At 35.4% G+C, this 13418-nt stretch overlaps 1 protein-coding gene across 1 annotated transcript in view; it reads right to left on the reverse strand.

The window, feature by feature from the left end:
• Positions 1–2367: 2367 nt before the first annotated feature.
• METTL15 (methyltransferase like 15) overlaps positions 2368–13418 on the reverse strand; it is an 11514-nt gene continuing 463 nt past the window's right edge. The window contains exons 2-4 of the mRNA XM_010194300.1: positions 13161–13377; positions 10931–11109; positions 2368–2813 (exon numbers count right to left, since the gene is read on the reverse strand). Of these exons, the coding sequence (XP_010192602.1) occupies positions 2368–2813; positions 10931–11109; positions 13161–13377 (842 nt within the window). The remainder of the gene's footprint in view (positions 2814–10930; positions 11110–13160; positions 13378–13418) is intronic.

Consider the following 13418-nt stretch of genomic DNA (forward strand, 5'->3'; position numbering starts at 1 on the left):
TTTTGATTATGGTTAAAAAAACTGTGTTACTAACATGTCACATATACCATTTTAGAAAAATTTAAGATACGCTATGTAAACATGTGACCTGGAAAGAACATAAAGACCTAATACTTTTCACATAATATTACTTCACTTACTAAATGAAAATGAAATGCTTAAAGATACAAGAATACTTCTACTAAACATAACCAGATTTTCTTTTCTGGGAAAACCAGAAAATTCTGTTTTCAGGCAAGCAGAGGTTAAAATTCCAGGAGTCTTCATGCTATAAGATTAAAGCTAAAAGTGAGGAGACACTGAGAGGAGAGAAAAAGACCCTCTAGAGAGAAGAGCTCAATGACTGATGTACTGCCATGACTGTGCAACTCCAACCGAAAGGTGAAGAAAGGTCTCTTACTTTCCCAAAGGGAGTGTATTTAAAAAAACTGATATACAGTACTTCAGCTATCAAAAGAAACTGTCTTAAATTAGATATGAGAAGTGTGGATTTTAATCATTGTATTAAGCATAAGGAATTTTAATGCTTTCATATAATTTCTGGGATACAGATCCTTAACTTCTGCTATAACTGGATGGTATTCTCCTGAAGTGTGTTCCTGTACAATGCGCAGCATGGCACTACAACTCTTCTAAGACCATGTTGGAGGCACAATTTTTCCAACCTACTATTGGAGTACATTTCAATATGGAATCTTAGCTAAAAATAACATTAGCTATTTATATTTAATGTTTGGATGAAAAAAAGGTCTATTTAAGGTACAATCTGTTGTCTCTAAGATGTCAACAGTAAGTAATATTATTTGAAGTTGAAAGTTTTATTTAATATTTAATAGCATGTATAATGAAACTAGCAGAAAAGTATTGAAATCTGAGAAAAGTATGAAATGCCCATCATCATTTGACTGTTATTTCAGATTAGTGATAGATGCTATCATCTGTATATCTAAGAACACATTAAATGACTTAGCTTTACCAAGTAATTAAACAATATTCAGATATTTCAATATATTCTATATTGTAGACAGTGAACCTAAATTTCAACTTGTTTGTGTCAATATGACCCAAAAAACTCGTGGGAAGCAATAATTTACATCAACATAAAGAGGATGCTTGATAAAAATCAAGTTGAGAATGATCCAGTCAGTTCTCTTTCAGAAGCTAGCGTAGTAATCATTTAGCTCAGTCAGAAATTGCATTTTTTATTCTACCAGCCAAGTTTCAGGTTCATCACAAATGAAATCCTGCTACTGATTTGATTATCCAAATAAGGACTTTTTTCCCCTAAAGAAATGAGTCAGAGATCAAAGATATTGAAAATTACACTATTTTCTGATAATTTTTAACATACAAAGACAGCAAAGCAATGGTCTTTTAAGATAAGATATAAACTCAAAGCTAAACCAAATTCATATTAACTTACTAAAAAATGAACTGTTACATGTTCTACTACCTAATATAGCATCCAAATAGGAAACTGGTATTACAGTGGGCCTTTTACAGAATAATTCAATACTTATCTAACTTGCACCTCTTAAGAAATAATCACTAGCAAAGGAGAATACTTCATAAAACCCACAATAGTTTTTTTTTATGGGTTAATTATAATTCCATCAACACCTGAAAGTTGTACTAGATCTACGCACAGAATTTAGGATCGCAGGAAGAAATTCAAATGATGAAGTACAAATCTGACTGCTTGAATGTAGTGCCCGAGTACAAACAGCAGTCTTTAAGTATCTTTTTTTCCCAAGGTACATTTATTATTTAGAATCCATAAACATTAAATAACGAAGTGATCATTCAGAAGTAAATACTTATTGATTTTAAAAAAGGTAAGAGTCCTTTTAGAAATTCCTGGATAGAACATTACATACTGATATCAATTTATTTAAGAACAAGCTCCTGTCCCATAGGCATTCAAGCAACAAGTCAATTGAGATACAGAGACTTATATAATCATAATTTAAACTTACCCTAGACTAAACCAGCCATCTGACTTAGGTGTGTGAAATCCACCCCCATAAAAATGTCTGTCTCAGCTACTGAATTCAGAGTGCTAATATCAGGGTTTGAATGTAATCTAAAGGAAATACACCAAACCTGTAACTCTTATAAAATTTGGGCTTGATGCACTTTTAAAAAAGATGTCTTTTTTGTGTAATTAGTGACACTCCCTTATCTACATTTATTTTACCTTCTGATGCACTATACTACATTCTAATTAAAAAGAAACACAAAGGTAAGGAAGAAATGTTTTCTAACAGCCTTCATTTTATTTTTTCAGTTTGATGCTATCTGTCCAGTTAGCCTTCTAGAAAACAAAATCTAAGGAAATTAAACAATTACATAATCGTATATTTTGGTTTAGACTTTAATAGCAGCTCTTAGCTTGGCCGACCTTCCTCTTGGGTTTGTTTGATTATCCGTGGCCTGGGGTGTGAGGACTTTTTTCTGTATAAAAATCCACTTTGGGTTGGATTTTCCATGGGAAAATTCTAGTGTATCTTCTTCTTTGGAGCAATTCTTCAGAGCCTGTCTTATCTTCTGCCTTGAGCCAAGATTGTACTTTTCTGTCATGTCTATTCCATGAAGAAAACGTTTGATAATACGATCTTCTAGTGAATGAAAGGAGAGGGCTACAAGACGACCTCCAGGTTTTAGAAACTTCTCAGCTGTCTTCAACCCTATAAAGAGTTCATGGAGCTCATCATTTACAAATATTCGCAGGCCTTGAAAAGTTTTGGTAGCAACATGCATAGGTCTCTGAAGCAAGTCTTTTCGTGCATACAGTGCTGATGCTGGAAAAGCACCTGTCAAATTTTTAAAAGTATATGTTAATATCATATTATTTCTACATTGCTAACCTGACACTAAACTGCTCATGCATGATCACTTTAAAGAAAGCATACTTACAACTGAACCTTGAGTAGTAAGCTTCCTTCTTTATAACAGATCTTTATTTTATGCTTTGAATTCACATTTCTGAAAGCAAACCATATTAAACTGAGCTGGCTTGTGGCTGAAAATTGGGCTTTTTTCCTAGAATCTTTCATAGAAATTCATTCCCCAGATGCCTCACTAAGTTAAAAATACAAAATAATGGCTGAAACCAAGATAGGAAAAAAATGAAGATGGGCAAGGTAAGTCAACAAATACTGAACTGACATTAACTATGCTGAGCTTACACAGCTTATACAGCTCAGTGAATTTAATGTCAGTTCAGTATTTGTTGCGGATTTTTTTATGCTTTTAAAGCAAAAAATATTAATATACAATGGACACAATCTTAACTGTTGCCTTCTAGATAATTATGCATTTCTTCACGCGCAGATATAAGATGAAGACAATGACTACCTGGTGATGAGTTTCTTTCAATGAATTACTTAAAAAGTTGAAAAGAGACATCCTTGTTTAGGAATAAAAATTGTTGACTGCTACACCTGTGTTTCATCAAATGTTCAAAAAAATACCTTGAGAAATTTAGAAAATGCAGCTGATACTGTTGCTTCTTCACATGCCTATACAGCAGAATGTGTCACAGTATGAGTTTGTTGGACAAAAAAGCATTAGATTAAATAATTTTTACTAGATGCACAAAGCTCCCTCTTCCTTTCTCCAAAATTCTTATGAGCTATACAAGTGTCTGTGGAGACTGAAATTTTGATAGAAACTTTAATATATCATTATTTAATATATTTTAGGCTTGAATCTTCACTATCTGAGTACAGAGCAAAAAAGCTAGAGAAGCCAGATTTGGTGGATCAAAGAGACTAAAGTGCAAGAGTCCTACAAGATCTGTGAAACCTGATTAAACTTTTAATCTACTATGCAAGTGAGCACAGCAGTCTGGTAAAGAGAAACTGAATGAATAATGTTAGTGCCTAACTGGAAAGAATTATTTTTCCAAACAAGAGGGCCCATTAGAGATAAGGCAATACAGCTGGTATGTATGTATTAAAATGCCTTAATTCCACGCCAGTGCTAAACTACAACATAATAAAGCAATGGGTTTGAAGTAAATGCAGTTCATAATCAAGTAATTGATATTCTGCATAGTGGAGTAGAAGAAGGGAACATAGTACCTCAGAAATAAGTTGACTAAATTCACATTTACACAGGCGATTGAAAAAGAAAATAATAGAGATATAATGTAGTATGTTGGAATAAAATAATTTATTAGTGGAACTCTTGAGAGTTTTACTTATGTCAGAAAACGTAAGTGTTCGGCATCACAAACACACAAGTGATCATCAGTGTTCAGCAAAGGGAAAGGAAAATAATGGGATTTTAAAATTCAATTATTATTAATAAAGTCATTATCATGTATGTGATGTATCTAAGATGCAGTTCTGCATAGTCCATTTTCCCAACTACATTCCCTACCTCCTCTGACTCTAACGCTAACAGTTCCTGAATTAACTGAAGAGACTGTTGTAGCTGTGGCTGTTTCCTGTTCCTACAGTCTGAGTAAGTAAATTTGAACTAAAATGAGAACTCGAAACTGCAGAAAATAAGGTTTCTTCAAACAAGAAACCAACTGACACCAAGCTTGTACTATCTGACAAGTGTCTGTTTCCATACTTCTTTACATACCTAAAAATAGATTATTTGAAAATGGAATCCTTAAAGCAGCCACTGACTGCCACTTGCGTGTGAAGAGAACTGTCTCTTAATATGTAACATTAAGGAATGCTGTGCTAAGCAAAAGAAACTATTTCTTTAAATGGTCAACTAACAGCTACAAATACTAGTAGTATGCTCAGAACTCTTGAATAGTTATTAAATGAAACAGCATGGTTTAAATTCAGCATGTAATGCATTCAAAAACACCATAGTACATGCATGTTTCCATAGCATGTGACTTGTACTCTCTGTGCATTCTTTTGGTTCCACCTGCATTGTTCCTGCCCTTGCTGACAAATTTACAGATGTGACTTGAAGAACAGTTTTATACCTTCAATTTTGGGCTGTTACTATTCAGAGCTGGTGCTCACCGCTCAAAGCGGATCCAGAATTTGTAACTATGATATTTTAGCAGTCTAAGTATTTTCTAAAAATAGTGTACGGTTTCTGGGGATTATCCATTTCTGATATTCTAAGACTATTTCAGCTTCCAAAACTATCACAGATAAAATGAAGCCAACCCACAAGAATACAGCATGTAATTTAGGTACAAAACTGACTGTGCTTCTTGATTGGGACCTAACCATAAAACCAGAAGCCTGGAATGAGATCCTTTGTTAAAATTTCCACAGTCAATCTCATTGGAACTTTAGTAAAATACTGGAAATTTTATCTCCATTTGCCAGCAAAATATTTTTCACTTATCTGAAAAAAAGCAAGGATGATACAAAGATCTATTTCAAAACTGGTCTTGTAAAAATCTAAAACCTAGACACAGCATGCTGACATTTGGACAGATGTTTTGTAGTCTGATCATGAATATTGCTATTTTGCAATTGCAATATTGAATAGATAAACAGAAGAGATGAGATACTCAGGCTGCCAGTGTGACTAGGACACTGACAGGTCTTTGGAAGCTTCTTCCATTTGTGCTGTCATGATTGCTGAGTGTGGCATCTTACAATAAACTTCTACGATGATTAACTGTGACTTTAATTTATTACCATGAATTAATTTACCACACACTGAAGAAAAATAAATTAATTCCCAGATATATTCTGTAGGTATAACAGAACCTTACATGCCTCAGTTGATCATGCAGAAACAGCACTGCAGGTCATATATAACAATGCAGAATACTAATATTCAGGAAACTGATTAAAAAATGCAGCCACTTTGCAGCTTTAAGCAAACCCCCCCCAAGCTAAAACCAAAATCAAACCATTTCCAAATTCAAAGACTTACTAGTCTGTCTTCAGAGACAGGGATTAACTAATAAATGTAATGTGGTAGTGATTTTTGTTAGATTGGCCCTAATCTTTTTAGTAAAGGCAGTATCTATGTTCCAGGGGTGAAAAATTTCCCTACCCCACTCTTAGTCCTCTGGTATAGTTAAATAAAAACCTATTTGTGCTTTCTGATAAGGTAAAAAAAAATCTCTCACCCAACCCCCTCCAATTACCATGACACTGAAAGAAAATCTTTCACGGTAACAGGCTGCGCAATGTACAAAAAAATTTTTTAAAAAAATCTGTACGGGAAGCTTGTAAAATGAATTTCATTCATAAAAACATCGAGCTTCTGGCTAGATGACTGGTTTGAAATCCCAGGGAGAGAAATTATCATTTTTAGTTTTGGGATGCCCTGATGCTACTTACACTTTTAAAAATCTAATAGATTCACATGTTGAAATGTATTGAAATTTTAAAGCTTGTGAATAAAATTAGCAACGTGCTGTGCCTGTCAATATGAACTATTAAAGTCCCCAGAGTGTATGAGAGTGGGAGAGTTTAAAAATTAAATCAGATCTTGCACCTGTTTGCAGGAATCTGTCTGTTGAATTAGCATTGCATTTAATAAGTTTCTGTGACGCAACTAATGTCCTTTTGTCTAAGCTCCCTCAGTACAGTGTTAATTCTCACCCATCTGAAATCCAGCCAATATTAGAAATTCCAAACTGATAATTAAAGTCTATAAATGTGAACCAATCTGAACGAGACTGCCTTTATCCATTAAAGTTCTTTTTAAACTTTCCAAATTTCTTTAGTATCTCATCATCAATTCCTTTCAAGTTAAGTCCAAATGATTACATGATCTCAAATTGATCTGTTAATAGATTATGTATCTAAGTAACACTGAGAAAAATTAAATTTTAAACAAAACCTAAGAGATAACAAGGTATATTATCCACTGAAAAGAAAGAGAAATATATCATCAATTGTGTGGAAAAAACATATTAAAATTACATTCTAAAAATGTCACTATTTTTAAAGTTTCCCTGCACATAGAGTTAAACCTATTGTCTCCGAACAACTCAATGAGCTACAACAAAAGCCATCAGGAAGTGTTTCTTAATCGGCTTCCACACATCTACACTCAGACCTCCAGTTGAGAACTACCAATGTCAGTATTTACAGAGCATTCATCGTTGCAGATGGCCATGTGAAAATCATAAACAGTGAGTGCAGTTTGATTGTGCTGCAAGAAGAGATGATGTTCACATGACTGAACAGAAAACTCCTTTCTTTCATGTAAACTGCACACTCCATAGATGACAAATCTCCTTCTTTAAACACATCAGAAGTTTTTTAGAAAACATTTAGGAAAAAAAAAAAGCAGAACATTTTTAGTGGGTTTTTGTATGACCTCATTCATTGGCAAGCTACGTAGTGAAAGAACTTCCAGGCTCTACATCAAGAAATAGAAAGAATTATTTTCTTGAATTGGAACAAAGGAGAGCAAGAAATCACCTAGATACCTGAGTTAGCCTCAAGCTGTTACAGGCAATCTTGACATACAAATTTACTTATATTTTTTTCCAGCTATACCTTAAAATTGTAACTCTTGCTAATATAAACTTTAGAAGTGTTTGATTGTTCTGTAGCTGTTGTGGAGCTAGTTTGTTTTGTTGGGTTTTTAAAATTACATTCTTTACTCTTATCCCCTAATCAATTAGCAACAGTAATACAAGTTCTAACATTTTGGGGGGGGATGGTAGGAAAGACTAGAAATCTAACATTCTATAAATAGAAATTTATTTTTCCAGTTTCAGGCTAGTCTAAATCTAGATTCACTGCAATTCTGGTTATAAGCTGGATCTTTGTGCTGATGTTGGCTGGAATAAGAGTTATTTTTCTTCACAGTAGTTAGTATAGGGCTATGTTCTGGATTTGTGCTGAAAAAAGTGCTGGTAACACAGGGATGTTTTAGTTACTGCTGAACGGTGCTTACACAGAGTCAAGGCCTTTTATGCTCCTCACACAACCGCACCAGCAAGTAGGCTGCGGGTGCACAAGAAGCTGGAAGGGGACACAGCTGGGACAGCTGACTCAACTGACTCAAGGGATATCCCATACCATGTGACGACATGCTCAGTATATAAAGCTGGGGGAAGAAGGAAGGGGGGACATTTGGTGTGATGGTATTTGTCTTCTCAAGTCACTGTTTTGTGTGCAGAAGTCACAGAATCACAGAACGTTAGGGATTGGAAGGGACCTCAAAAGATCATCCAGTCCAATCCCCCTGCCGGAGCAGGAACACCCAGATGAGGTTGCACAGGAAGGCGTCCAGGCGGATTTTGAATGTCTCCAGAGAAGGAGACTCCACAACCTCTCTGGGCAGCCTGTTCCAGTGCTCTGTCACCCTCACTGAGAAGAAGTTTCTTCTCAAATTTAAGTGGAACCTCCTGTGTTCCAGCTTGTGCCCATTACCCCTTGTCCTATCATTGTTTGTCACCGAGAAGAGCCTGGCTCCATCCTCGTGACACTCACCCTTTAAATATTTATAAACATGAATGAGGTCTCCCCTCAGTCTCCTCTTCTGCAAACTAAAGAGACCCAGCTCCCTCAGCCGCTCCTCATAAGGGAGATGCTCCACTCCCTTGATCATCTTTGTAGCCCTAAGAGTCCTGCTTTCCTGGAGATGGCTGGACACCTACCTGCTGATGAGAAGTAGTGAATGAATACCTTGTTTTGCTTTGCTTGTGAATGTGGCTTTTGCTTTACCTACTAAACTGTCTTTATCTCAACCCTTGAGTCTTCTCACTTTTACCCTTCAGACTCTCAATCTCATCGGAGGGGGTGAGCAAGCAGCTGTGTCCTGCTTAGTGCCAGCTGGGGTTAAACCACGACAATCTTAACACAAAACTTTGGAGTTCTAGAAAATCTGAAGCCAGAGTAGTCTATACCATGTGAAAGAAAAATGGGCTATACGTGAATTCTCAGTTACTGACAACAGCAGAGAAAGAGACATAAATACTTAGCTTCACTGGCTAGATTCTTTGCTTGTTTTCTGACTCCTATACTAGGCAAAAAACCCCCATTCATCCTGTTCTGGAGAGATAACTATGCTTATATAGAATCTGCAAAAATCTAAAATCTAAAATAACTTTTTTATTCTAATTAATATTTTATTTTTTAAAGTAATTGACATTTAAATGGTCATAGATTTTACTCTGGTAAAGTCCTGAATTAGTCAGAAGGTTTTTTGTGCCATGACAGCAAGAGGATCCTGTAGCTGTGGTCTCTGTCCCTTTAGCTCTGGCTTACATCAATAACTTTATGGATACAATTTTGCGTAAGCGTATATAATGATGATAGATGATAAACTACACAAAATATATTATAGTTACCAGAAATTTTCTTAAGGTATAATTAGTTCAAAAACTAGTAGGATCTATCACTGTGCTCCTTTACGGGAGGAATCAAATTAAAATTGGAAGATGTTCTACCCAAACAGCGATCAGTGTAACAGTCCTAAAATTGTTTTAACTACTAGCATCATTTTTAAAAAGCGCACATAAAACATATATATTCACTGTCTTGGGTATGTGCTGAATTCACTGTCTTCAGTGTATATACTATCCGATGCGTACCCGATTCACGTATCAGGCTGCTCTTCAAATATAGAAGAGAGTTTAAAGTGAGAACAAAAAGTCCTTCTCATTGTCACAGAAAGTGACCATTAAGGGATGACTCACATGCAACACATTAAACATGAAGGGATCTTCAATTGCTGTCTTTCTTGCAGTAGTATTTTTATTTTCTTAGTTCAGGCCAGTGCACAAAATTATTTCAGAAGTTATTGAGTTGCTTGTTTGCAGCCTACAACTCATTACATCTTTAGCACAGCAATCTCAATAATGGTACACTGTTATAATCAACATTTTTCAAAAAGCATAAGATAGTTCGTGATGTTGGTGACAATGACTATATTAAAAATGTAAGTCTTCAAGTTTTATAAAACACTCATAGTGTTTTATCTCTTTGGTGTTTAAAGATTGTTTGTTCTTCACATTATTTACAGCAGGGGCTTAAAACAGCAAGTGAAGTCTTATGATCCTTTAATCATATCAACTACCTTTGGACCTCGGTTGGCTGGACATTTTGCTCAGGTGTCCTGACTTGTACAAATCCAAACCTTTTAATGTTTATTGGTCATTAATAGTAAGTCTCTTAAACTTCTAGTTTAAATAATACAATATATTTTTTAAAGTCTTCAGGATACTCATACAACATTTAACACGATTTAGCAAATGTTAAATTTTGATAGCCATTTTAAAGGTCTGTATTCAAAGGAGTCAGGAGTTTAGACTTATTTGTGACAAGCCGCAGTAATTTTCATTTCTTGGTTAAAAAAAGTTTAAATATCTCAACATTACCTAATAATGTTGGTGAACAGGATTTGTGTCTTACATTTTTCCTTGAAAATTTTCACTTGAGAATAGAAATAGGAAGGTTCTCGATGTGAGCGCGGCTCCTGCCTAACTACATTTTGTTCAAGTTGTTTACACCGAAGAACAAGTAAGATGAAGTGTTTCAATAGTTGCTTCAGGGTGATCTAGTTGGCATTCACAAGCTGAAGCAAGCTATGTACTGCTTTACTTTTTGCTTCCTGATTCTTTAAGCAGACAGAAATGATCTGATTTCATTCATAACTGGAAACTGCCATGGTACTTCCCCTCAAAATATTAAAATCCAGAAATCTAAAACGAAGAGAGGTATATGACTTATCTGGTATTTGAAGGCTTATCAATAGCTGGGATAAGAATTCCCTAGGCTGCCGTCATTCTGTGTTTCAACTTGGTTGGCAAAATGATAAATCACTTCATGTAAAATCTATTATTAAACGAATCCTCAAACTACAATACAAAAAGTGGGAGCTTAAAAAAAAAGAACGTGCTGACATCAGAGCAGAATAGGCAGGATTAGATCCTGCCTGATTTCAAGTACAAATAGATCCCTCTGGGACTTTGGGGATTAATATTTTTTTCTCCTCAGCCACTGTGAAGAATTAATGAGGGTACCTGCAACAATGCTTGCAAGCTGCTGAGTTCTGGTGATGGGGTATATGCTGCGTGCCTGAACGATGGCTGAAGCGATTTTCTTGGCGTGCCTCTCCTCTCCATATGTTCTCAGGATGGACGCAAGTGCCTGTTGATCTAAAGCATTCACAACATCAGCAGCAGTGGGCATGTCAGGGTACCTACGCACAAGAAGACCCAATTAGTTCACTGACGTCAGTTTTCATTGACAAGAGGTGAAGCTTCATAGCATTGAGACATAAAGTCAAACACACACACTGCATACAAGTGCCTCTGAGATTTTCAAGTAAGAGACAGCAACCCTATGAAAACAGATACAGCTTGCACCTTTAAATCCCTTTTTCTTGCTACTTTAAATTGAGTTTGTTCCTTAACACCAATTAGAACAGCTGAAACTTCCAAGTATTATCATAAACTATGCTTAATGAGTTTGCAAGAATAAATACATTTCAATATTGCGTTAAAATGGAAATGCTGTGTGACTTTTTATTCAGCCAGCGTTAGAATATAAACTGGCCCTTTATGGGTTCATTTTAGTCACCTTGTGTTATATGTTGTTTTCAAGAACTGATTTCAGGGATCTTTTCTTTCACATCTCCTGCTATGAAAACAATTGCTCATGAAAATAATTTAACTTTACTTTTCACCAAAAGGCATAAGAATTTATATCTAAATACTACTTTGAGGCAACAGAAATGACCTAATATTACAAATGACAGGAAGTATTACAATATACACAATATAAGCCATACATTTCTTTTTTAAAAATCTCTGTCACTTAGGTATTGAAAGTGTTCACGGTATTTTATGAACATCATATATGTGTTTACTAATCACAGAAAATATACAATCTACTTAATAAATTCTTTTCTACAAAGACATGAATGTGCAGAATATTTTTCAGGCATTTAATACTCTCCTGCAGTATCTTATAAAAGACAACAAAACTTAGAAATCAGAGGCAAGTAGTATCATAGCAACAACCGTAGTGTAAAGCTTTTGTTATGCCACAGGTATCCTTTGTTCTTATGCTCCTGCTCCATGCATGTACTCTCATGATGCAAATACAAGCCTGGAGTTCAGATTCTTGAAATCTGAGGGCTGAATCCCAGGAGGATCACATGAGCTTTTTACACAAAACCAGAAAAAGCAAATATCAGGAAATTTGCTGTGTGTAAAGATAATACCTTAGAAACAGAAGCTTCCCATTGTCTCTATGTGAGCAATGAAAGATTAAATGACATTTCTTAAGACTACAGGTTTATCAAAACACAAACCAAAAATTGCATTATGCAATTGCTGCCACCACCTATAAAACAGAGATTTTCTTTGTTCATGTTAAAAGCACAGTGCTACGTAAATATAGTAGGTTGTTTGAAGATGAAAACTGCTACATAAGTAGAAATTATCATTCCACCATTGATTTTCATGCTCTTGAATGTACTAAACATCAATTCTACTAATTTTAATAGAGGTGATTTATTTGGTAACTGTTAATTTGGCAATTAAGTAAGCCTGATGTGCCTCCTACACAATGTGAAAGGAAGCTTATAATATTGCTAAGGAAAGCTTACAATAAATCTAAAGGCATGGAAGACAACATTATACCAGTGTGTTAGAAGCAATGTGGGTATCTGATTTCAACTGGCAGATATCATGAATGGGATTTTATTTATTTATTTTATATTAAGTTCCTTTTAGAGAGAAGTAACTGGGTCAGATGACTATTGCAGAAAAGAGGGAGGTTACTCCTTTCCTGAGGGAACAACTGAACGTGCTCAAGTGAAGGTTCCACGAATAGTAAGAGTGGCAGAAAAGTAAAGGGACTGCAGTAAGTAGCTGTGAGCCTGCAAGATCGAGTACACTCTAAGAAACTGCAGAAATAATAGGGCCTCAAAGTGAGATGCCCCTGTGACCCTATACTATACATTCCACAAATGTAAAATTTTAATGGCATAGCTAACACAAATGCTACTAGTTTAAATACTCATCACTAGAACTTTCCTCGTTTTTCAAAGGAAGAGACAATAACCAGGATGTTAAGTACTGAGATTGAAAAAAGCTTCGTGGCAAAAGAAAGACAGGATACTCGTGCAAAATTAGTTGTGGTTTGATAATGAGAATTATTTAATTTGGGGGGAAATGAAATGCACAGGGGTTGCTGAGCACACATTTTTTGAGTTTCAAGGAGAGATATTTTACTAACAGATACCTGTCACTATCCATCCTCATGTCCAAAGGTCCATCCTTCTGCAGGGAAAAACCTCTTTCAGGGGTATCAAATTGCATAGAAGAGCAGCCAGCATCCAGGAGAACTCCATCCAGAGTCCCTGGCTCAACTCCAGAGGAGATTAACAAAGCCTCTGACTGGCTAAACTGTCCTAGAAGAGCTTGAATCTGTTTCCTGTAAGAAAATAACAAATAAATAGCTTCAATTTTAATTATAACAGTGCAGTGTCTTCCCGTTGTA

Source organism: Mesitornis unicolor, unplaced genomic scaffold, assembly GCF_000695765.1.
Source record: "Mesitornis unicolor isolate BGI_N332 unplaced genomic scaffold, ASM69576v1 scaffold7201, whole genome shotgun sequence".
Taxonomy (NCBI): Eukaryota; Metazoa; Chordata; class Aves; order Mesitornithiformes; family Mesitornithidae; genus Mesitornis; species Mesitornis unicolor.